This window comes from Falco cherrug, chromosome Z (assembly GCF_023634085.1).
Source record: "Falco cherrug isolate bFalChe1 chromosome Z, bFalChe1.pri, whole genome shotgun sequence".
Classification (NCBI taxonomy): domain Eukaryota; kingdom Metazoa; phylum Chordata; class Aves; order Falconiformes; family Falconidae; genus Falco; species Falco cherrug.
In genome coordinates this window covers 2,685,239-2,709,382 of record NC_073720.1, presented here as the reverse complement: position 1 = coordinate 2,709,382, position 24,144 = coordinate 2,685,239, and the positions used below count along the sequence as shown (strand labels likewise).

The window sequence follows — 24,144 nt, the reverse complement described above, 5'->3', positions numbered from 1 at the left end:
TTCAGAGAGTCCTGGGTCACTAGCAAACACCTCGTGGGAAATAACAGCAGTGTAGTTTCCAGAAAGTTGCAAACCTCTTGTAATTGCCTTACGCTGGATAAATTGTTTTTTGAGTATGCGTCAGCAGTACAATTTGAGTGCTTAGCATAAATCAATATAATTAACTCAGTAGTCTATCTGGAGTGGTTAAGCAACGCAGTTAAATTAAGGTGATTGGTTATTAGGAATAGATGTCACTCACTGCTTTCACTCTCTTACACCAGTTAATAATACCCAGTCAAGAGGGACCACAGCACCCTTGCCCTCCCTGCAGCCCATTCTCTGGGGGGTGCGGTGGCAGGAGCAGCTTTGGGTTTGGCAGAGCCCCGGGAGGCCACAAGAAGTTTGGATAACGGAGCGTAGCAGGTCTCCAACAGCAAAAATCTGGTTCACAGACTTTTGGAGAGGTCCCCACCACGGGCAGTGTGGGGAAGACCGTAACTGCGCGGCTGCAGCTCCCTCCAGCCACTTTTCTGCTCTCTGCTGCTGATGCTTATCTGAAAGCATGGCCAGTGGAAGCAAGAGAAAATAAGAGAAAAAGAAAAGTTGCCTGTCTGCGTGGATTTCTGTGAGGTTCACCAGTGGGGCTGCGCCTGTGACCAGGAGCTGGGAGGTGGCATGGTGGCTTTTCCCATGGGATCAGTACTTGCTCCCAGAGGATTTACCAGCAGGGCTTGAGCGCTTACCCAGGACTTGGTTGCAAGCCCAAGGAAGGCTTTTGTTTTCCAGCACTTGATGCAGAGCTCCTCGTTCTCTCCTTGGGTAACGACAGCTCGTTGTGCTTATTCTGTCTGTAGTTTGCGTTTTTCTTTTCAGATATTAATGCCTCCAGAAGGTCCCTAGGAATTACATAAATGGAGGATAATGGTGGAGCACTGGGTTCCTGAGAGCCATAATCAAGCCTTCCAGCACTGCATTAGCAGCTCCTTTATATGACTAAACATGGTACCTTTCAGCTGCCATTTACCTTCAGTGAGCAGTGGCTGGAGCTGCACTGAGAGGATAACAGCCATGAAGCCTTTGCAACCTTTAATACCCTGTAATTTTGATAGAAATTTGGGAATTAGCCTGACTAACAAGGTGTTTGTTTCCTGATGGTCATCTTTAGTTTCTCCTGGAGCCATGCTGTGAGCCTCTAAATGACCTAAAATTAGTTTTTCTGTAGGAAAGTGAATTAATTTGCCTAGGGTTGATACTGAGAGGATGTCCCTCTGTGTTTTTTTGCTTTTCCTATTGCTCTGTCTTCTTCTGAGGCTTTGTTCTGAGCAGATGTGTGGTGCAATGGTGATCAGCTGTGCTAATGTCAATGTTGCTTTGGGGTTGTCCAAGTTCATTGCCATGTCTTGGCCCAGAGCTCTGCCATTTGGGGTGAAAATGGCCACGACTGCATTGAACCAAACCTTGTTGGAGTGATGAGGCTATGATGGACGGTGACTCTTTCCCAACCTTGATGTTTGGACCTACCTTGCCCAGAATGGGTGTGTTTGGGGTCAGCTCCAGGGATGTGAGTCTGGAAACTCCCTGCAGACCCACAGGAGCTCTGAGCTGGGGAGGGCAGCCCATGTGAAGTGCCAGGGACCTCCAAAGGGACAGGATGGCCTGAGGATGTCAAGCCAGCAATGGTTTCTACCATCCCCTATGAGGTGGCCTCTCCACCTTCCCTGCAGACTCATCAGAAGTGCTGTGCCACAAATGAGCTTCACTCCTCTTGCTGTGGATCAGCCAAACACTGCTTGCCAGTGAAGCGGCCTGGAATCTGTGACTTGAACAGCAGGGATTCGGTAGCCAAAAAATCCCTATTGGTTTGTCTGCCCCAGCCAGCTCACTGTCTTAATGGATAGTCCTGCCTCTAATGACAGAATATTTATAACTGGCTTTTCTGGCAGACAGAAGATCAATAGTACGACTCAGTATTCCTGCCAGGCTGCTTCTCCGTACACGTAGGAAGCTGGAAATCAGCTGCAGAGCTCTTGGTCACATCCAATAGTGTGCTAAAGAATGAGATTAATGTTCATTAATGAGGTGGTTGGCTTCCTTCCGCTGGCACTGCTGCTTCTCTCCTCTCACTGGTAGCCAGTCCTGAGCGGGGGGGCTTAGGGATGCATGGATAAATATGTCCTGAAGGAAAAGGATTAAAAATACATGATTGCTCATAGCAGTTGTGAGGATTGTCACCATCAGAGCCTTGACTTGGTGCCCAGGAGCCAGCCCGAGTTGCTCAGAAAATGCCTTTCACATTAGCAGAACGCAGAGGTTGGGCACTTGTTCATTTAAAGATGAAGCTTTGCTATCCCTGGAGCTGGGTTCACGATCTTCTTGTTACCATTGGGGTTGTGGCAGCACTTTTTGTTGCTGCTGTACAGAGGGGCTTTGCTTCTTGGTATAGCACAGCATGGCAGGTCCATGTGGTGACAGCATTGGGCACTGCACTGCCCAGCTGCAGCCGTGTGAGCTGGAATGCTGTTAGGGGTTTTGAACAAACCCAGCCATGGCATTACTTAGAGTTGTCAGTTTTGAGCTGATATTCATCTTCTTCCAGCAGGCAGGGTGGAGCCCACCGATGGATAATAGCTCCTGCCTCTGTGATTTTGGCTGGGTAGTTTCTGCTCAGCCTGGCAACCTCAGGGTGATATGCCAGGAAAGCAAATCGTCTAGGTTAACTCTTTCACCCTTAAAATTAGGTGACCCAGCTGGGAGTCCCACCAACATGAGTGGGAGAGGGAGGTGTGGTGGCTTTGGGGGCTGCACAGCCTGCATGGGTGCAGACAGAGGCACCTCACCTGAAGCTCTGCCTCAGACATGCCTGAGCAGCTGCTCTGTGTCTGCTGTGTAGGGGGGTGTTGGAAGAAGGGTTCGCCGGAGTCAAGAAGACGCTCAATATGAGTTATGCATCCTGCTCAGCTTTATTAGTTTCTAACACTACTCACATAGAACCGATACACATGCATATTCGTAAAGCAGAAATATAATTGGTTAGTAGTCTCTAAACGCGCGCGGTTCTCACACCCCTAATTATCATGACTGAAATAAGCATTCTATCCATGTAGCTAATTGTGTTGCTGTGCTTCAGCCTTGTAGTTTGTTACTCCCTATTTTCCCGTACGGTCCCTATCTCTCTTGGCCCTGCACCTCTTTCCCAGCAGCTGTAGCTCGTTACAGCCACGGCCTGTTGGCACAACATAATGACTTGGTCTCAGGATTCAAGAGTAGCTCAAGGCTACCTTTCTTGTTACCTTCAGCACAGCAACTTCAGCACAATTCTGATTGCAGGCCTATTCTGATACCAGGCCTGGATTGTGCAGGTCTTCAGAGATTCTAAAGCCATGCTTCTGCAGCCATTCTTCTACAGGGGGAGAACCAAAAGGCGAGCTCTCAAGCAGGAGATGGGATGGGAACAGAGGGGCAGGGAAGTGACCTGGGGACATCATTGCACCTGGTTCATAAGAAGGTGGCAAGGGCATTTTCCTTGGAGCAAAGAGCAGTGGCTAATGCTGGGAAGCGTCAGTGTGGAGGGGCTGGTGAGAGATGAGACGTGGCGCTGCAGTGACATGACTTGTTTCAGAGGGGTGGTTGGTAATACCACACATTCCCCCTCAATTTAACTTCTGGGTCTCACCTCACTGCCTGTTTTCTGCCCATTTAGGGGGTCACGAGCTGGAGCAGATGCAGCTTATTCTGGAGACAATCCCTGTTATCCATGAGGAAGACAAAGAGGAGCTGCTCAAAGTGATGCCCACGTTCATCAACAGCACCTGGGAAGTGAGGAAGCCACTGCGCAAGCTGCTCCCTGAAGTGGACAGCGAAGGTACTGTCATGCCACTGGCTTTGGCAGTGTCCTTCTCCTGGGACTTCCTCCAGCTGCCATGTTTTCAGACCTAATTCCCTGAAGGAGGGCGGGGGGAAAGGCTTGTGCTCTAAGGCCAAGTGCATGAACACTGGTGAATGGTATTTAAATATCTGGAGGTCTGCTGTGTGTGGTCCCACCTGTAGCTCAGGCATCCCTACTGTTGTCCCCCCAGGTCCCGCTCACCGTTGCAGCAGGGAAGGTGTAGGCTGCAGGACAGCACTCATGATGCAGTAGCTTTCTTGCAGGTAGCTCCTACAGAAATAAGGGGGAAGTAGTCTTCCAAGAGTATTCCAAGACACTTTCAAGGTGCATCTCTGCTTTCTTGTGTCTGTTCTTGAGCTGTGAGGGTTCAGTCTAGAGGTTATTTTCAAGACCTGTTCATTTTCTTGGTATGCTTTTTGCAAGAATGCAGTTGTGTAGTACAAGGAGATAAAGGCTTTCACTTCACAAATATCTGAACTTCCTGAGGTGGTTGCTACAGACAGTAACATTGTCTGAGTGCTCCAAGGCTTGGACATCACTCACATCAGGCAGTTGCAGCCTGCAATGCTTAGATACTACTTCAGTCACTTCCCTTCTTTGGCTAAAGCTTAAAAAAATCAGTGTGTTGGTGCAAGGAGGCTGCAAACCACAGGCTTTTGGACACGAACTTTTGCCTGGAGCAGCTCTGTAGGCAGTGAGAGCTTGCAGGGTGGCACCAGAGTTGATCAGTGTGGACCAGGTGCGTCACCTTTTCTGAGCTCCTTCCAAGGCTTAAACTGGGCTGGTGGACCTGGCCACCTGCTTTTGGGAAGACGTCTAGATCAAGCCTGGCTTATGTTTGCTGGCTTAACTGTACATTATAAGACATGTGCTGTATGGGCTTGGCAACACGATACCTGTTAGCCAGGGTTACCCAGGGACCGTATCAGCCTCTGGCAAGCAGGAATGCATTTATTCCCTGTCGTTACTGCAGGAAGAAAGGTCACCTGTGCCCCTTACATAATTCATTGACATCTTCCTGCCTCTCTGACCTGTAATATATCGTAATATATACCTAATAATATATTGTTCCACCACGCTTCTTGCCCACAGTCAGTGACCTGCTGAAGCTATTGATTCCTTCCTACTTAATTAGTCTAAGCAATGAAATAATCTCGTAGGAGGCAATTGGATATTAGTTAATGTTTAAGCACTGAGGCCATGGGTACAGCCCACCCTTGCTGAGTGATTTTGTCCCTAAAGAAGCTGTCCCATTCACACAGTTACATCTTTAACAGGGATATTTCTGAAGGTAAAATACAAAGTTGTAACTGAAGAAAAACTTACTCCTATTTGTATTATCTGAACTCTAAGGGACTTTTCCATGCACCAAGAATCAACTGAATAAGCCACGGCTTTAATGACAGGATTTGATCTATACACATAACCTCAGTAAAAGGAATCATCAAAGAAGTCACAATGAACGCTCTATGTTTAGATCTAATTCCAGCCACTTTAACTGAACTTAATTTCCTCCTTTATCATCATAGAAAGAGTTCATGCTCTGCAGTTTTACCAAAATAATTTTAGGCACTTGGAATCCTTTAAATATTAATAAGTAAAAATAATTTAATAGTGGTGGTCACACCAAAGACTTTTTTAAATTACACTTTAAATCTAATCCCGCTTCTGTTGCACATAAAGATGTGAAATTAGTTGTCTGAAATGCAGTGAGCTTGCCGAATGGATCTGAGAACATGGAATCAAATCCCAACACCACCCAAAGGTCCTTTTGAGGTATGAGCTCAGTGTTCTGGCCTGGGGTTGCAGCACCGAGTATAATATATATATGTCCTGTGCTGTGACGCTGTGATGCTCTCACAGTCGTTTCTCCTGCGTTGCCAGATGAAGTGACACCTGCAGGGGCTGCAGGATTGCTGCACTGCGAGCACACGCACACGGCTTCCATGGGGGGCAAGATGGATGCAGCACGGACAGAAGTACCCATTTTAGATGCACACAGGATGTGACCTTTAATTCCTTCCTTACTTTGAGGGGATTTGTTATGGGGGATCCATGAGGCTCATCCTGGAAAGGAAGCTGGTATTGCTTTTGAGGAATTAGTAAGCTTGTTTCTCTCTGCTTCACAGCTATTGATTTTCTGGAGAAAATACTGACATTTAACCCTATGGATCGATTAACAGCTGAGATGGGTCTGCAGCATCCTTACATGAGTCCGTATTCCTGCCCTGAGGATGAACCAGTGTCTCAGCATCCATTCCGGATTGAGGATGAGATTGATGATATTTTACTGATGGAAGCCAACCAGAGCCAGATGTCTAACTGGGACAGGTATGGTACCCAAGGCTGGGCCAGAGACCAGATACTGGCTTAAATTCCTTAGACAGACCTTGACTGGTGAGTCTCTGACCTTCTTTTGACTGGGTTCAGTCAGGCATGTTCCAGACCCATGGCAGACACCTCCTTTTCCTTCTTTATGCCATATCGGAATTCTAGCCCAAGCGCCGGCACCTTGTTGAAGCCAGTGAGGTGTTCGTCATTGATTACCACAGGGAGCAGATGTTGAATCTGCATGTTCCGGTTACTGAGTGTCTTTCTGCTCTTGATTTTATTCACAGCCTCTATTGTCTTCATTTGAGTTACATCTGTTCAAGTGATGTTACGGTTCTTTCTGTCCTCTGTCCCTATAACACAAGTGATAAAATAATGTAATTCTTGTACCTTTTGGGGACTAGTCCTGATCTGGAGCTCTATATTATCACTTTTCAAGGTGCATAAGCCCCAGAGGCCACAGATCTGGGGTCTTTTAAAAAAATCCTTAATTGTTTTGACTTTTAAATGGTTTGCTGAAAATTGTACAGGAAGTTCAGAGCAGATCAGAGCCTTGATCTGAGGTCTCTCATGTCCTAGATGATTACCCCAGTTACTAAGCCAGTCCCAGTACTAAAGCAGGTAGGACAAAATAAGCAGCTAAGAATTAACTAGGTCCACTTTCTTATGGAGCTCCTTCCAGCTGGGAGGGTGAGCTGGCTGAGGATGTCTGCAGCATTGTTCCTCTCTGCATGGCAATTAAATTCCCTCGCCTTCTTAATGCACTGTATTTCACCAGCATTGAAAAAACAATCTAAAGAAATCCCTTGTCTTCACTATTACTAATCTCTTTGCCTTAGTGAACAAGTATGAGGATGAAGGCTGGGGGGGACAACCAGGTAAATTAAGTAAAGAGGAAAGGTGGAGGCTTTTCTCAGGATATCTTATCTTCACTGTATCCCCACAGTTCCAGCATCCCTGCCACTTATAGTCCCCAAAGCAGCAAATCAGTTGCTGGAGGTCACATTTTTATCTCACAGCTTTCTTGGTGTGATACAAGAAGATAGGACCTGGACTATTGGTCCTGCTACCCAGCTGGGGGACATTTGCTATAGGGCCGTAAATTTTGCAACCCAAGCTGAGTATTTTAGACAAGAAATGATTTTGCCTGGGTGTTGTGGGACACCTAAAGAGTGTGTCATTGGTGGGACATAGAGCCCCAATACCTGGAATAACATATCTTTTAAAGGCAGCTTAGTTAGGAGCCAGTAAGTTAGATGTCACTTTGAAAACCATGTCTAAGAATGGGTGTTGTCAGGTAATTGCAGTCAAGGGAGTTCAGCTTGCTTGAGAAGTTAGTGCTTAGCAAGGTGACCTTTCAGGGGTGCTCTTGGTCCATGACATCAGAGTAAACTGGTGATGTCCAGTCTCAGTGGGGATTTAAGCTTGTCTTTTTTACTTTTATGGCAACAAACAAGGAGCATTCACTGCAGGTACTTGCCTGTGGGATGAGGGAAAGTTTATTAGTGTTTTTAATCATGTCTTAATTGCAAGCAGAGGGAAGGTGATGAAGGGCTAAATGCAGGGGCCGGTTGGTTTGGTTGTTGGGCTTTTATTCCCACTACTGGTCCCATCTCAGATTCTTGATAAATTACTTGGCCCCTCTGCCTTTTTTAACATACAAGAAAAAGGTCTCTAATATAAATAAGAACTTAAGAGATTTGTAGGTGAGTGGTATATCAGCAAGAAAAAGGCAAGAATGGCAGCAGCAGCATGCATATCTTTTTGAGCACCGCTGTTTCTAACGAAGCCATTGTCTGCGTGTCTAATAGCAGCATGTCTTTCACAGGTATCACGTAAGCCTCTCCTCTGATTTGGAATGGAGACATGATAGATATCATGACATGGATGAGGTTCAGCGGGACCCCCGGGCAGGGTCTGAATCCATCGCTGAAGAAGCACAAGTTGATCCACGGAAGTACTCACAAAGCAGTTCAGAGAGGTTCTTGGAGTTATCCCACTCATCCATGGACCGAGTATTTGATGCCGATTGTGGGAAATCATGTGATTACAAAGTGGGGTCACCTTCCTACTTGGACAAATTGCTGTGGAGAGACAATAAGCCCCATCATTACTCAGAGCCCAAACTGATTTTAGATTTATCCCACTGGAAAAGGGCAACCATAGCACCCACAGCTGAGCTATCGCTGGAAGAAGAACCATCCAACCTCTTTCTGGAGATTGCTCAGTGGGTAAAGAGCACGCAGGTGGGTCTTGAGTGTCCCAGTCCTCTTCCAGAGATTCAGGAACAGAGCCTGCCGTCTTCTCCTCACCATCTCCACAAAGAACCCACGGAGGTGAACAGTGAAACAGACCCTGAATTTGACTTGGATGTCTTCATCTCCAGGGCACTGAAACTTTGCACAAAACCCGAGGATCTTCCAGACAACAAGCTCAATGACATCAATGGGGCCTGCATATCTGAGCATCCTGGTGAGATTGTGCAAACAGAAGTGTACCAGAAGGAGCGATGGTGAGGAACCCACACCCGGGAAACCCCACTGTATCTCCTGTTCCTCTCTGATGGTGTGGCCATTGCCCAGGGCTGAGTGGCTTCCGTCTGTCATTGAGCATCTGTTTTTTACACTATACCGAATGCCTTTTTCTGAAAAGGCAAGCACAAACCACATGCCCCTTTTGATGCCTTAGAAATATCTTTAAGGGAATCAAGAGGTGTGAATGAAATAATGAGTTTCTTATACTGCCTTAACACTCTTGCCTTGCAATCTCTGGGACCTGTTTGAAACTTAAATGTACGAGGGAAAGATGACAGTACATGCTATGTTCACAAACAGAAGTCAAATTAACTTCTTTTCTTTTCTTTTTCTATAGCATCTTAAAATGATGAGGAAAAAATCAGCATTTTCATTATGGTCGGATACCCTCTTGGTTTGACACGTTCTCAAAACGCCAAACTTTGAGCTCCTCTGAGACACCTGTGTGAGTACAGGCAGTATAGAGAGAAGCAATGCCAGGCAGTGTCCGTGGTCAGCCGTCAGTAAGCAGAGAATGAAACTAGAGGTAGAGTTTGGCCATCACACAGAAAATAACTCTTTGAGAATGTTAATGAGAAAGGAATTTGACCTACAAATATGGGCCACTTGAGATTTTTTATTTTTTCTGATTGGAAGACAAAGTTTTTGCTAAGCGCATTCTCCTTGTTTGGTTTCTCACACATAATTTTTCCCTTCTATTGCACGGGGTAAATCTGAGCACTCCATGTACTTAGGAGACCCCGTACAATGCATTTCAGTGTGCCAACCTGGTGCTGTGAGTCCTGTCTGGGGCAGCTGCCCAGCAGACCAGCAAATTCTGGTGGTAAGGGTTGAACAGGAGTTGAGAGCTAGAATCAGGGTGTCTCACAGTGTGGTGCTGCCTGGCACCACCAGCTACACAGACTCAGCAAGGGCACCCACCTTCGCTAGCAAAAAAGGAATGAAACTACTATTTTACCTTCTGACAAAGATGCTGTGAAGAAAACAACAGTTCCTGTGGCATTAGATCCGTAACTGGCCACTTTGCTTCCAGCTTCTTTGGAAGATGCTGGTGTCAGCAGGCAACTAAGCGCAGTCTGTAAATAGACAAAAACCTAACTGATCTACTGTAACTTCTCTCTTCATCCACACTTCTGAGCACCTTAATAATTAATCAGCTAACGAGTTTGTATATGGAAGAAACATTCTATCTTAGATTCAATCAAACTTGGCAGTTTTTAGAATGGAAAATCTGTAAATAATATCATAAAAGCCAGTCTCTGCTCTCCTTGCCATCATGTCACTGTGCTCTCCAGCACAGCAGCACTACTTTCATTTGTAAAAGAGAAACTACTGTACTTAGTAACTCTAAGGTCCATATTGAACTCTTGTTCCTATACGAGTTTTTTCTACCCTTTTAACAAGCAATCTACTGAATGTTCTGAGATGTGAAGAAAATTCATGTGAGACTCGAATGAGAACTAACAGCAACATTTACTACATTAAATTAACCCTGGTTTCTGTTCTTGGTGGGATCAGGTACAGGTTTAGCCATAGGAGACCTTGTGCTAGGCACTGACAAGCCTAAAAACTTGTTCATGCTTTGAAGATCTCTCCTTAGGCTGATTGAAATGCCATTACTCCAGCTGATTAGCAGCACAGGTGTGAAGGCTGCCAGCTGCAGCTTCTGGAAGTTCTGGGGCGGGGATGGAGAAGGCATCTCGAAGGCAAAGCCATTGGAGAAGGCAAAGCCATTGGGCTCTGGTGTTTGCTTCGAGCATTTGGATGTCCCCCACAGTGGTTTAGAAAGCAGAAGCAAGGGAGAAACAGAGGGTTGGTTTCCAGTGTGTTGCAGATAATTAATATACCTCAACTGAAGCTCAGCACTTTTACTGGTGGTGGGAGAAGTTCAGATGCTGAAGAAGTGGCTGCCCCTGCAGTGGAGCAGATCCAAATCTGGCCCCAGCAGCCCACAGCTCAGTGCCCGTGGTCCTGCTCAGCTTCACCATGCACCCAGCAGCAGCCAGCAAAGGCTGGGAATGGGATTGCCAGCACTCAAGTGTGTGCCAAGAGAGGAGGCATCAGCCACAGTTGTGTCCCATCGCTCCCTGGTGCCACCCAGGAGGAGAGGAGCAGATAACGCCCAGCCTCTGACGGGAGATGCACAGACACTGCAGCTGGAGGCATCAACTGAAAATTAGATGTTTGGGAGCCAGCAGAGTTCAAACCTGAAGGATAAGATCGGCAATACGAGAGATGACTTTTAAAACTCTCTTCTGGCAGATTCAGCAACTATTTAGTACCATTGGGTTAAACATGGAGATGCGCTGACATGTGAAATCAGCAGTGATCAAACCATGCCAGCATTTTCCTCGGTGGACATCAGTCGCCACATCTTCTGAAACCAGAAGCCATTTTCTGTGGGTTGTTACATTCAGGCTGAACATTTTCACCAGAGGTGTACGGGACTATTTATTATGGCCATGAAAGTAACGGTTTTGCTTTTGAATAGTCTTCTAAGGAGTGGGAGCTTAAGGGCCCACAAAGTGTAAAATTAACTTCACAAGAAGCCAACAGAGCATATAGCCATTGCTCTGGGTTTTCCATCTTGGTTCATGAGCTGTTACTTAATGTTGTTCGAAACCTTGGCATCACATGCTGGGAAAGGGGGAAAACGAGAGGGGTGGCTTTAATTTGTTACCTGAGTGTGCTCAGCCGATCACAAGCCAGATTTATTTCTCATCTACAACAATAAAATTTAAGGCCTGAGCCTTCCCTGCTTGGTAGCGTGTAATTATTTTGTGATTAAGTTTCAAATGTAAACTTGAAATACTTATTCCAGTACTCGTGTCTGTGTTTCTTCTGCAAATCATAGGATCATTTAGGATGGAAAAGACCTTTAAGAATGATCACAAACACCTGCATTTGTGCATGCATCACAGGAATATTTGCATTCTGGGGTTATTTGGTGTTGGTTGCTTTTCACCAGGCTTTGCTTTGGCTGGTGCAAGCTATCAGTACTCATGGTCATGGGGAGGAAATTTAGACCTCGTCACCAACACGGTGACTGCTGCAAACTGCGCCTTCTTGCAGTTGTTTGAAGAATCATTTCAGTGTAAGGTTAACCATCAAGTATTTCAATAAATTTGCCAATGTCTGTTATTTGCAAAAGAAAAAAGGAGCACTGCTGTCGTTAAAAATGCGGTGTGTTGGGCCACCGAGGCTGCATGGCACTGGAATGGGTGGATGCCCTGGATTTAAAGATATGCCAGCATGGCTATGCTGAGCAGAGGCAGGAGGGACAGAGGGTGCTTGTTGTGCTCTCCAGGGCTCAGGACTGAGCGATGTGGTACTGTTCAGTGACATGGAGAGGCATCACAATGACAATGCAGGGGACTTCACTAACAGAAGCAGAGGGACTGCAGATATCTCCAGGCTGAGGAGGACCTCAAGTTCAGAGGCTGGTGCTTAAGCCACTGATCAGGTATGTAAGTGCCCCTGTGGGTTGCAGTTGTTGTGGCTGCCTTTTACATGGTTTTGTTTGGTTTTCTTTTATTTTATATTAAATTGAAGGGAGCTTTGAGCAACCTAGTCTAGTGAAAGGTGTCCCTGCCCATGGCAGGGGTTGAAACTAGATGATCTTTAAAGTCCCTTCCAACCCAAACCATTCTGTGATTCTATGAGTCTCTTCGAAGAAGAACAGAGGGAGCAGCATTCCCCCTCCCTGAACCTGTGGGAGCTGCTCATGGTGGCCTCTGTGCCAGGTCAGTCCTGCAACTACAGCCACCTACCAGCCACAAGCTGGGGAGTGGGAATCCATCAGGGAGACAAGGGTGCAGCTGCCTGCTCAGCTGCTCTTGAAAGCACCCTTAAATGTCAAAATGATGCCTTCAATTGCTCAGTTGCTGGCCCAGCGATTGTTCTTCCCCAGTCACAGATACGTGACTATTTTTACTGCAGTTTATCTTTAATCGTGTAGGGATTCAGCAGCAGTTGCACCATCACAGAGCTGCAATAACCAGATCTTCAGAGCTTTACCATTAGAATCACAAAAAAATCAACTTCAGCTTACTTTAAAATAGGGGTTTGGGACATCCTGGGAAGTGTTTCCTATGCAAATCACACCTGGATCCCAGAGTAAAACCACAGCATGGCATCAATGAATATTACAAGTGGAGCTATTGGAGACTGGACTGCTAATGATTATTTCTGTCCCTTTAAATCCAGAAAACATGTATTTGAGCAATTTCATGTCACCATCTACCTTGGAGAGCTTGCTGTGTGAACGCTGTATAGTGTGGCATGCAATCATTTCATGTCTGAAATGTTCTTTTCTTTTCCTATTGATTGTAAGAGGAACTGAAGAGGACAAATATACCATATGGTGTTTGCTCGTGAATAGTTGCCTTTGACATTTTCAAAGGCAGAGTTTGATTTTGAAGTAGTACAATACTCGAGTGAATGTAGTTCTCTCAAAGTGCATCTTCGTTTTCCAAGTCCATGCTCACCACAGTGTTTTGAACTGCCATCTGGCTGCTGTTGGAGCTGGTTTATAACAATCATGTTGATAAATTCAAAGAGTATGATTTTATTTATCAAAAAAAGGAGAATCTGTCTTAAAAAGGCAAGCTTTTCTCATGGGGTCTTAATTCTGCTGGCTCTTGGGTTGCAGCAGAATAGATTGCAACAAAAGGATAAAAGGGTTGCTTTGATAGATGCTGCAGTGAAAACAAGCAGGTGTTTTAGGAAGTCTATAAATTTTTATGAAGCTTTTCAGTGAAGATACCCAAGTACATCTTTGACAGGACAGACTATACCTAAAAATTAGAATTAACCCCTGTGATGTGTCACTGTTGCATGAAATGTTTGTGTGTACACACAGTATTTTATTTTAAGTTTAAGCAATATAACATGCCTCCCAGAAAATGGCAACAGATGTATGTAAAGGTGCTTCAAGGTGTGATTTGAACTCTGCTTATTCTCTGTGCTTCAGTGTCCAGGCGTGAGAACCACTCAGGGCATATCTGATGACTGCTTAATGCTTGGGCACTAGCTCTATCCTCATGTTCATGGGAATCCCTACTAAGGTCATACTGCTGGTGGTATAAATATCTGGGCAAAATATGGAGTAATTAAACAAAACTTTGATAGTCCAGTCTGCAGAATGGAGCAGGTAAGAATAACTGGTGGGGGGGATTGGCTCTGTGATGGCGGATAGCAGAGGGAAAACCTGTGATACATTTGGGGTTTATTTTTGAAGATTAAGGAGTTTCTCATGATATCCTATTTCTATACAGCTCTGTGCTAGAAGGACAGTTTATAAAACTGATTTGAACAGCCTAAGTTTAGTGCTAAGTCTAATGAAAACAGTCCACAGTGAAGCAGCCTGAACCTCACAGCTTGGCTAAAACCACTGTCACAAAACAGCTGCTAAAAATGCAAAATCTTCAAATTCTGCAGAGCCTTCACCCCTGTCTTGCATCCCCCACCGGCACAGGCTGCTTGGGCACCTGAAGCTGCTACCACCTCATCCGCAGTGCTGTAGACACCCATTAGCAAGTGCCAGCTCTGGCCAGGGTGCGTGGGGAGCAGGAGGAAATGAGCAGGTGGCAATGCCCTGTCTCACTGCCATGGCCGGTGCTTTTTCATCCCTTGCCAGTTCTTTCCATCCTTTCTTCCAGTTCTAGTGGATGGCTTGAGGATACTGCAAAAAGTGTTGGTAAAACAATCTGGAAATGTTATTTTTGCATTTGACCTCTGATGCAGCAACAGTTTATTTTCCATATTAAACAAGAAAACACTGAAAGCTCAGTGCAGTAAACAGTTATCGATGTTTTCTTTCAAGTGACAGTTTTTCTTGGTATGTGCTCCAAACATTATTTTCATCACCACTGTTTCATTTCAACTGCTGCTGTTATGGCAATTCCTTCCATAACTGCCACCAAAACCTGTGGAGTGGCTGGAAGAAAACAGGCATATTATGAGCAATCCAGACCGAACAACTTGGTTGTAATAGCAGGCTGCAGCTCTAACAAGCTGCAGGTGTTATGAAAGACATATGCAAGGCCAAGGGAGACAAAGAAACTGTGTATCCACAGAGAGATAAGGGAGTTGGACGGAAAGATGAGAAAAAACAGGATACCTGCACAAGGGGGGAGCAGTGTGTGGGCACCACGCCGGGACCAATCATAGAGGAGGTGGAAGTGTGTGAACGAGTAGTTTTAACCTATCACCTTTTACATAACAAAGCGTGTGTGGCTTTTTTTTAGCTGTAGAGTATAAATTGGTGTGAGTCTATTAATCAAGTGGCACTAACTTGATCACATTGGTCATATAAGTTGTGTCCAAGCCTTCTGCGTCAACAAAAACCCATCAAGGCACCAGCTGGGCATTTATTAAAACTAATTAAAAGGAGCCAGTCTACATTTCTAACTGTACGCAAACCAGTTTGGTTTTTGACTTGACAAATGCCAAGTGCAAGGTCCTGCACCTGGGTCGAGGCAACCCCCAGTATCAATGCGGGCTGGGCAGAGAATGCATTGAGAGCAGCTCTGAGGAGACGGTCTTGCATTGGACAAGAAGCTCAGTTTGAACCAGCAATGTGCACTCACAGCCCAGAAAGCCAACCATATCCTGGGCTGTATCAAAAGGAGCATGGCCAGCAGGGCAAGGGAGGGGATTCCACCCCTCTGTTCTACTCTCATGAGACCTCAACCGCAGTGTTGTGTCCAGCTCTGGGGTCCTCAGAACAGGAAGGACATGGACCTGCTGAGGAAGGCCAGAGGAAGCCACAAAGATGATCAAAGGCTGGAGCATCTCTCCTGTGAGGACAGGCTGGGAGAGTTGGGGTTGTTTAACCTGGAGAAGAGAAAGCTCCAGGGAGACCTGATAGCACCTTCCAGTACCTAAAGGAGCTGACAGGGAAGCTGGAGAGGGGCTTTGTACCAGGGCCTGTAGTGATAGGACAAGAGGGAATGGCTTTACACTGGAAGAGGGGAGATTTAGATTGGATATTTGGAAGAAATTGTTCACTGTGAAGATAGTGAGGTGCTGGCACAGGTTGCCCAGAGAAACTGTGGATGCCCCCTCCCTGGCAGTGTCCAAGGCCAGTTGGACAGGGCTTGGAGAAATATGGGCTAGTGGAAGGTGTCCCTGCCCATGGCAGGGGGTTGGAACTAGATGATCTTTAAGGTCCCTTCCAACCCGAACAGTTCTGTGATACTATGAAATGTGGGTGCAATGCCGACCATGTTCACATTCTTTTCCCCTGCCATTTCTCCTCTGCTGCACATTCAACATTTCAGCTCAAGCAGGGCAATGCCAGGTTAGCAAACACCCTGGGAACACTGTACCTCTGGCAGTGAGCTATGGGGCTCTGGGACAGAGCAGGCAGTGCCAGGCTGGCTGCTTCTCTGTGGTTATTGCAGTAACTATTGCAAAATCCTGGGACATTTCTGTTAGTCCTGCTGGCACTTCAGGAGGGTAGTGGAGATCAGTGAAACAACTTGAACTCATCCAGGTCTGATTATAAAGGGAGGTCGAGCTCCAGGATGAGTAACCATCTGGCTGTGAACAGGACTGGGTGATGGGACAGGCAGCGCCTCTGTGTTTCCATGCAGTCACCCTACTACTCTTGGAGCAAGCATAGGGTGAGTTGATGTCAGATGGATGGGGTGAAATAGGTTTTGGAATGACAATTTAATAAAGAAAAATTTCCTTTAGAAATATATGCTGTCTGCCCCTAAATCCTGATGGCCACTGCTAGCCACTTGAGTGCCAGCAGGAGTGCCCAAGACAGAGCCACAGTAAAAAGCTTCTTGCCCTACACAAGTTCAGTGCTGTATCTCCCCATGTGAGGACAGTGAAAACACACTGCCAACAGGAGATGGGGTGGGGAAGAGAGCATGTGAGCATACAGAGGTGATGAAATTCCCCTGCCGAGCAATAACATGCAGTCAGGGAAGGAAATGGTTTCAGTCTGAAACATTTTTGCTCTGTTCTGCAAGGGACCTGTGCTCATGAGTGGCTGGGTGCTGGGAAGCCGCCAGTCATCCAGGTTAGTCCTTCTCTAAAACAGTCAACAGCGTTGCAGGAGGTGGAAGGTGAAAAGAAACATGCCATGTGCATGAACTGGGCTCAGCCAGGCACAACAGACCCTCTGTGCGCGTACGCACATACAGAAATGCGCATTTCATGTGCTGAGTGCCTGAGGGAGACTCTGCATCAGGCCTCTGGATTGGAAAGGTTTGTTTCCATCCCTGTAGTTCCATCTTTCCCTCTCATAACAAAGCCTCTCAGCCATATCTCTTCAGGCCCCTTTGCCTCTGGAGATGTGAATTCCTTCTCCATGATGAAAGCCTTTTGGCACTCTTGTAGGAATAAAACCACCAGGAGCCTGGCATATCACAAAGCAAATGAACAGAGGATCCAAGCTGTCCACATAGAAATCATCCACTTTTTCAGCTTGATGGAGGTGATTGATACTTGAGTTATTCCATCCCTGAGCAAGTAGCTCATATTTTTAGGAGTTTGATGAGCCTAATTGTGTTTGTGGATGGGCAGCATTTGCATTCTACCAAGGATGACTCATCAGTCCCTAAAGCAGTGGCTGTTGGGGATCTTCAACTGAGAAGGTCTCCTCGGGCTCAAGAGTCAATCATTTGGCACAGCAAGGTGTGAGGAAGGCTAGGCAAGGCAAAATGGACATGTGGACAGCTGCCATCTGTTCAATGTAGATAAACAGTCCCCAGGGAGGTCTAGAAACAAGAGACAACCCTCCTGGAAACAGTTAAAAATTATTTGGATGGGCCTCCAGATTTTCCTTGTGTAATCCCATGCAACTGTCAGCTGTGAAAGGAAGGAAGAAGAAAAGCCTCTCTCCAGAGAAGATGGTATATGATGGTTGTTCATCACAGGCTGAAAAGGCTGTCACTGCAGCAAAACAAGGCCTTATATTTGAGTGCTTCTGCCACTAATTCAACATGCTGAGCAGCTGGAGCCCACTGTGGCCCCACCAGCCAAGATAGCTCATTATTTTCTTCCTACAAAAGGATGCAGAGAAATCAGGTTTTCTGGCCAAAATTAGCAGCATATCAAGGGCTCACATCACACATGCATGGCTCTTGCCATCTTTTGGCCATAGCTGCTGTACATCTCATCCCACTGTCTGCTTCTGGAGCTGCACCTCACCACTGTCCAAGTGCCGCTGGAATCGGACAGGTTTTGCCTGATCTGGGTGAGCTTCTCCATCCTCTCACAGCAGAGGGACAGGCTTGGCTGGGAACAGAGATGGTGCTGGCATGTGGAGTTGTGTGTCTGCAGAGAGCTGGCAGTAGCAGTTTATTTGTGTGTCACCCCTTAATCCTCAGCCAGGCTGTGCCTTTGCTCGGTCTGTGATGGAAAAACAAACAGAAAGCTACAGGCAATGGCAGCAAAAATGTCAGCCTGCTGAGCAACAAACTGAAATATTTAATCACAGAGCTATTTATGGAGGGGCTGAACAGCAGGAGCCTTAGTTTCTTCCTTTGGCCGTGACTTCTCTGTCTCCAGAGACACCAACCGACATTTTGCACCAACTGAACTGGCTTATTAAAAACCAGACATAGGCAAGACCTGTCTGTCATTCCACTGGGCTAGGGTCTGTTCCTGCAGCCAGTACTTTGTTGCTCTAAATGTTGTTCCTCAAATCCTCCAATACAGTAGCTGCCAGCAAATGCTAAGATCTTCCATCCTCTTGTCTGCCACTTCAGGTTGCTTCCCCAGGAGCTCTGCTGTCCTGTGCTGCTTTGCCTTCAAATGAGCATCATTGTGCACATACTCAGTTTCCATTAGCCAGCCCTTATTTCCCAACTCGGTGGTGAGGAGTAAGTCAGAGCACTGCTCTGGGACTGCTCTGCAGGCTGCTCCTCCCTGTTTTACTGAATTCCCAGGGGCAAAATCACTCCAGCCCTATGTGCCCTTAGCCCCATCTGTAAAATGGGGAGATGCAAAAATGCAGAGACTTGTTGATGAAAAGAGTGAGGTATCCTCTGGTTTTCTTCTCCAGTCATTAACCTTTTATAGAATCATAGAATGGCCTGTGTTGGAAGGGACCTTTAAGGATCATCTAGTTGAGGGCAGTGAAGTTACCACAGATGGGCTGAGTGGCAGCTTGCAGGGAGCCCACCTCCTGCACCAGTTCAAACAGGGGAAGGGCAGATGCTGAGCCCACACATGCCAGCTACTGCGACTCTATTTCTGGCTGAAGTTCCTGCTGGACCTGCTGAGCAGTTTGCTCAGCAGCAGCCCTAAAAGAGCCAGGATCTGCTCTCTGAGGAGACGAACAGAGAAGAGAGGCTGGAGGGAGAAACCGTGGGAGACAGGAAACCATCGGCAGGGAGCTGAGCGGGCAGGTGGGAGAAGTGGAGCTGAGTGGTGGATTCAGGGACTCCCACCAGGTACTGGAGGCCAATTCGCATCTAGGGTGCCTGGGGTGCAGAACTGCAGCCAGACAAAGGTCTTCTTCGGGACGATGTCCCCAAGAACAACCGGGACGGTGTCCCCAAGACAACCCCAAGAACAAGCCAGGGTTGTCAGCTCTTTGCCTGCCGCTGGGCAAGCAGGGAGAATTGTTTTGTGGTTAAAAGTCTGCCTTCAGAGTTGTGCAGCTCTGGGAGCTGTGAGCTGTCTTAGGCGAGGAGGGACCGCCCTCTACAGGGGAGCCGGTAAAAGTGGGGTTCCGAGCCTTTCCTGGCCTTTCTAATTCACTGCCTGGATTAAACCTTACAGATCAACCCCACATGGGACTCAAACTGATGATATCACCCAGGGCAAGAGCCTTGCCATGACCTTACATCCTCCGGCAGACTTCCATTTTCAGTACCTGTGATGTGCAGAAGATCTCAGGGCGAGGCTGTACCAGCAGCAGTTGGTGAGTTGACATCAAGCTTTTTCCCCTGCAAGGAGAAATAATGGGATCACACTTATTTGGTATATGTTAGACAGTGAGGAGCAGCAGTAGGTCTGGGCTCGAGGGATGGTGGGTGTTCCCTGCTGCTGTGAATGAAGCCAGGAGGTGCTTTCTCTTGCTGAATCGCATCTGGTAGGTTTTCTCCATCAAACCATTTAAGCACGCCATCCTCAAGCAGGTCAGCAGAGTCATTTCATCCATGGGGATTACTTGCACATTTTGTTGCATGCGTGCTTGCAGCTAAGCACTTCGTTCATCTGGATCAGTATTTAAATAACAGAGGTTAGAACAGAAAAGGAAATTACAAATTATGCTGTTCCTGGTGACCTGAGTCCACACTGCGCAGGTGCTGAGGCCACCTGGATTATATCAGTGCATCTAAAAATTCTGAATTGCAATCTTCATCTTTGGCAGCACATTCACTGCATCCTCTGACAAAGAAGGCAGAAGGGAGGAACTCACGCTTTGTAGCAATGTTTTAAAAGTTATGTTGGAGACTTTTTTCTCTCATAGAGAGAAGCATGTGATCTGTTGGTGGAGCTCAAAATAAGAAGTCTAAATCTTTCTGAACTAGTGCTACTACCAGTTTGCTCATTGACTCTGCACCCCACCGGATATTTGGGGCAGGGATAACATACAGCTCACATTCACGTGAGTTTATCAGCAGTTGAAGAAGTATGATGTCTTGCTGTTCAGGCCTTTGTATGCACTGCTGGTAAGTAAGGGATCCAAAACGCACCACATACAGCTGCTGTCCCTGTGAGTATTCTCCCACGGTTGCAATTTCCAGTCTGCAGGAGCTGTGGGGCGTGACTGAGACTGAGGGAGAGTAATGAACTGACTCTCCTGGCCTCAGTCATGCAGAAAACACACACTGACAACAGTCCTGCGCACCTGCTTCCAGGCCTGGCCACATGCTTTCCCTGAGGACTCCTGCAGCGAGAGTTGGCATCTGGAGGCTTTTGCTTCTGACAGTGTCTAACACCTTCTGCTGGCAGTTTCCCGATTAGGGACTGCCAGCAGCTTTTGTCTTCAATTGACTCCTGGAGTGGTGGAGGAGCATCCCTGGGAGTGCATTAAATGATGTCATTAAATAACAGCAGGGGTGCAAGGGGACCCCAAACCCCTCCTCAGGATGGAAGGAATTGCTTAAGCCTGCAGGTCAGGCAGCCTAAGCTAAGGTCCTGCAAAGAAAAGGGAGCAAAGCCTCCTGGAAGCCATTTCTGAGCACCTGAAGTGGATAAAGATGGTTTGGAACAACCGACATAGATTTACTGAAGGTAATTTTTCCTAACAGCTTTCTGTGATGGCTGCCTGATGACTTTCTTCTTTCAGCATGCTGACTGTAGAGCTCTGGCCTCAGAGGAAAGGTAAGATCTGTGGCTTCTGCAGCTCTGTGTCTTGCCATCTTTTATCCTCACTTGTCTTTTGGCAGTGGCTTCATTCAGTGTCTGCCCTCCTGATCTTTGGATTGAGGAAAATAAGCTTAAACTGGAAAAAAAATTCCTTGCTAGCTAAATAGGTCTGAATTTTCAAGAGCCTTAAGTTCCCTCACTCTCAGAAGAAATCTTGGTTGTGGAAGTTGTCAAGAATCAAAGACTTCCATTCACAGCAGTGCTGACGAAATTTGATGGAGTTAGGTTCTCTGTCATTTGAACTACAGAAAAGCTTCTGAATAGGTGCCAAAGCTCACTTTATAGCAGGGGGTTTGTAGCTGGCTCATAACTATCTCATATCTCATGACTAAGACAGCTGACACTGTTCCAAATCCAGTTGTCTGCATATTCTGGAAAGTGATACGATGCACAATCGATGTAAAGGATTTATGGCTTTTATTGTTTGTACAAGATATAAAAACTCATCATGTAATTGTTTCTCTTTGATCATGTTTTTAGTATCAACCTTCTCCTGCAGGAAGAGTTACATTTTATGATTCAACTAGCAACATGTGGCCAGTGAGAGCACGTCAGATGAATTAAAACGCAAAGGAGTCCAAGCAGGGCATAGACGTAACACTGCGGGTCAGCAGCTGTAACACTGCTTTAGCAGAGTCCCAGGGATTGCTTTGCCTTCAGCAGTCTTCAGCGGGCAAACAAGTAGCTCCAAAAGCAAAAGCCATTTCTCAGGACAGTGCAATCTGGAGACCTATGAAGGTTAATGGACTTTTTTTTGCAGGTTTCTCTGTAATTTTTGTCTGTCACTGCCATATGGAGTCAAAAACACGCTGTTCTCATTAGAGAGAGTTTCAAGCCTGAGACACCAGTGTAATTGCCTGTAAGCCCAAGATGAGAGCATGGTGTTCATCAATTAAAAGCGGAAGCAAGAGTCATCAAGTGTGCCTGTGCTGATGGGACTCATCTTTTAACTTTCAAGCCTCACCACTGGCTCTGATGAGTCCCTGCAAGGTCCATCCTCATTCTGCAGCACACACACACACACTGTATTAGATGAGAGTGAGACAGAAAAGTACTGTATGCTGATTTCCAGATCTTAAACACAGATACAAGATTACCAGACCGTTACTGATGGAGTTAGACTCTCCCCTGAGATGTCTGAGTAGCACCTCTTTCCACCTTAACTGAAGTCAGTGGCACTTCAGGACTTCTAAACTCAGAGTGAGTGTAAAGTTTTTGGTGCTTTTTATACCCGCTTTGGTCAAATAAAGGCATGACAATCCCAGCTTGGTATATACTGAGCAATCAGAAGAGGGCAGTCCTTCCCCTTTGTACTTGTTCTACTTTGTGCTTGAATTAACAGTCTCAAAGCCCTGAGTTGATGCTGCACGCTTGAGCTGATACGATTACATTGCTCAGGGACGTGTATAGATAAAACCCCTGAACGACATTGCCGTGCTGGACGGAGTAGGACCCACCACCAGCACAATTCTGCCAACAAAGCTGCACTTTCTCCTTCCTTGCTGTATTCACCACAGAGCTGCAAGTATGGAATATCTGTGAGGATTACGTTAGTCCTCAACCCCTTCCCGGCTAATCACACAAAAAGAAGACAAAGAGGTAAAGCAACAGGACAAGAAGAAACGGCCTCAAGTTGTGCCAGGGGAGGTTTAGATTGGATATTAGGAAAAAGGTCTTCACCAAAAGGGTGGTCAGGCACTGGCACAGGCTGCCCAGGGAGATGGTGGAGTCACCAGCCCAGAAGGGATTTAAAAGACATGTAGATATGGCGCTTAGGGCCATGGGTTAGTGGTGGGCTTGACAGTGCCGGGTTAATGGTTGGACTTTGTGATCTCAAAGGTCTTTTCCAACCCAAACAATTCTGTGATTCTATGGTGGCCAGATTACATCCAGTACAGGTCAGTCTGTGCAAACTGCAACTGTATCTTCTACCTGCTTTATTAATGGAGAAAAATGAGGAGGGAAGAGATGGTCATTGGTCAGGATAAGTTGTGTGATGCAGTGTTGAAAGTGGACTGAAGAAACTGAAAATGGAAGGAAGCAGAGAAAAAGGCAGAAATGCAAGATGAAACGCTACCTGGTTAGACCATCTCAGGGTTTGTCACCATGTCCCCGGCCATTCAGGAGCTCAGCAGAGTCGAAGCAACTGATGATCTGAGTTCAAACGGGTCATCAGCCTAGAAAGAGGTTCCAGATCAAAAGCAGAGAAAGTAAAATACAAATTAAAAAGCAGGAAGTGACAGACCTGTTCATCTACAATAATAGTGATATGAGTCACTGACAAAGGTATTCATCAGAACTAGGGAGAGGAGGGACTGGTACCCATACAGGCCAGAGCTCCCTCACTGGGAAGACTTACAGACATGTATGGATATATGTTTAAGCAACATCATCCCTAATCAAGAAAGATTTAACAGCACCACAAAAGGTCCCCAGGAGCTGGAGCTTTGTCATCTATACTGCTAAATCATTAGCACAATCCCAGACATAGTTCTGGATCAGGCCAGCTAGCATTTTCCCAATCAGTTGCTGGAGGCAGTGTGGGAATTAGTGCACTATTCCCAAAATACAGTCTGCATGTGAATGTTGGTTTGGATGGTAAAACACTTTAATAGTGTGGATGTGGGCTGTTGTCATGTGAGCTGGTCTCGGAGCCAGAGAATACTGTGGACACATTCGATTGCAAAAACATTACATGAGAAATTTTAAGCAGAATAACTTTAAGAGAGAACAAAATTACTTCTACAGAATTAGAATTAAAATAATGGAAACAGTGTAAAGGTAATTAGCAGTGCTGTTGCTCTGCTAATTGTTGTTGAAAAAGGCAAGGTTTGCAGAGAGAAGTAGTATCTTTTAGTGGAATTGGTCTAATAAAAGATACTATTTTTCTTCACAAAACCTGCCTTGAGGTAACGATCATCTTTACCGCCTCATTTCTGCTATAGTCTCATAATGTAAATGAGAAGAGTCAGAAGGGTCATCGCTCTATGAGGATTAGTCTAACCATACAGTTAACACTGAGCACTTTTTAAAAGAAATAAGGAGTAGAAGGTGAAAATGCCAGTTTTT

The 24,144-nt window shown here is 46.2% G+C and overlaps 1 protein-coding gene across 4 annotated transcripts in view; it reads left to right on the top strand.

Moving 5' to 3' along the window:
* Positions 1–11,556, top strand: part of MAPK4 (mitogen-activated protein kinase 4) — a 46,545-nt gene extending 34,989 nt beyond the window's left edge. For 3 of the 4 annotated variants that reach the window (XM_055699511.1, XM_005437964.4, XM_027803600.2), the window contains 3 exons: positions 3,683–3,844; positions 5,998–6,199; positions 8,028–11,556. In XM_055699511.1, the coding sequence (XP_055555486.1) occupies positions 3,683–3,844; positions 5,998–6,199; positions 8,028–8,715 (1,052 nt within the window). In that variant the 3' untranslated portion in view covers positions 8,716–11,556. The remainder of the gene's footprint in view (positions 1–3,682; positions 3,845–5,997; positions 6,200–8,027) is intronic. The other variant, XM_027803603.2, reaches the window with a different exon arrangement.
* Positions 11,557–24,144: the final 12,588 nt, after the last annotated feature.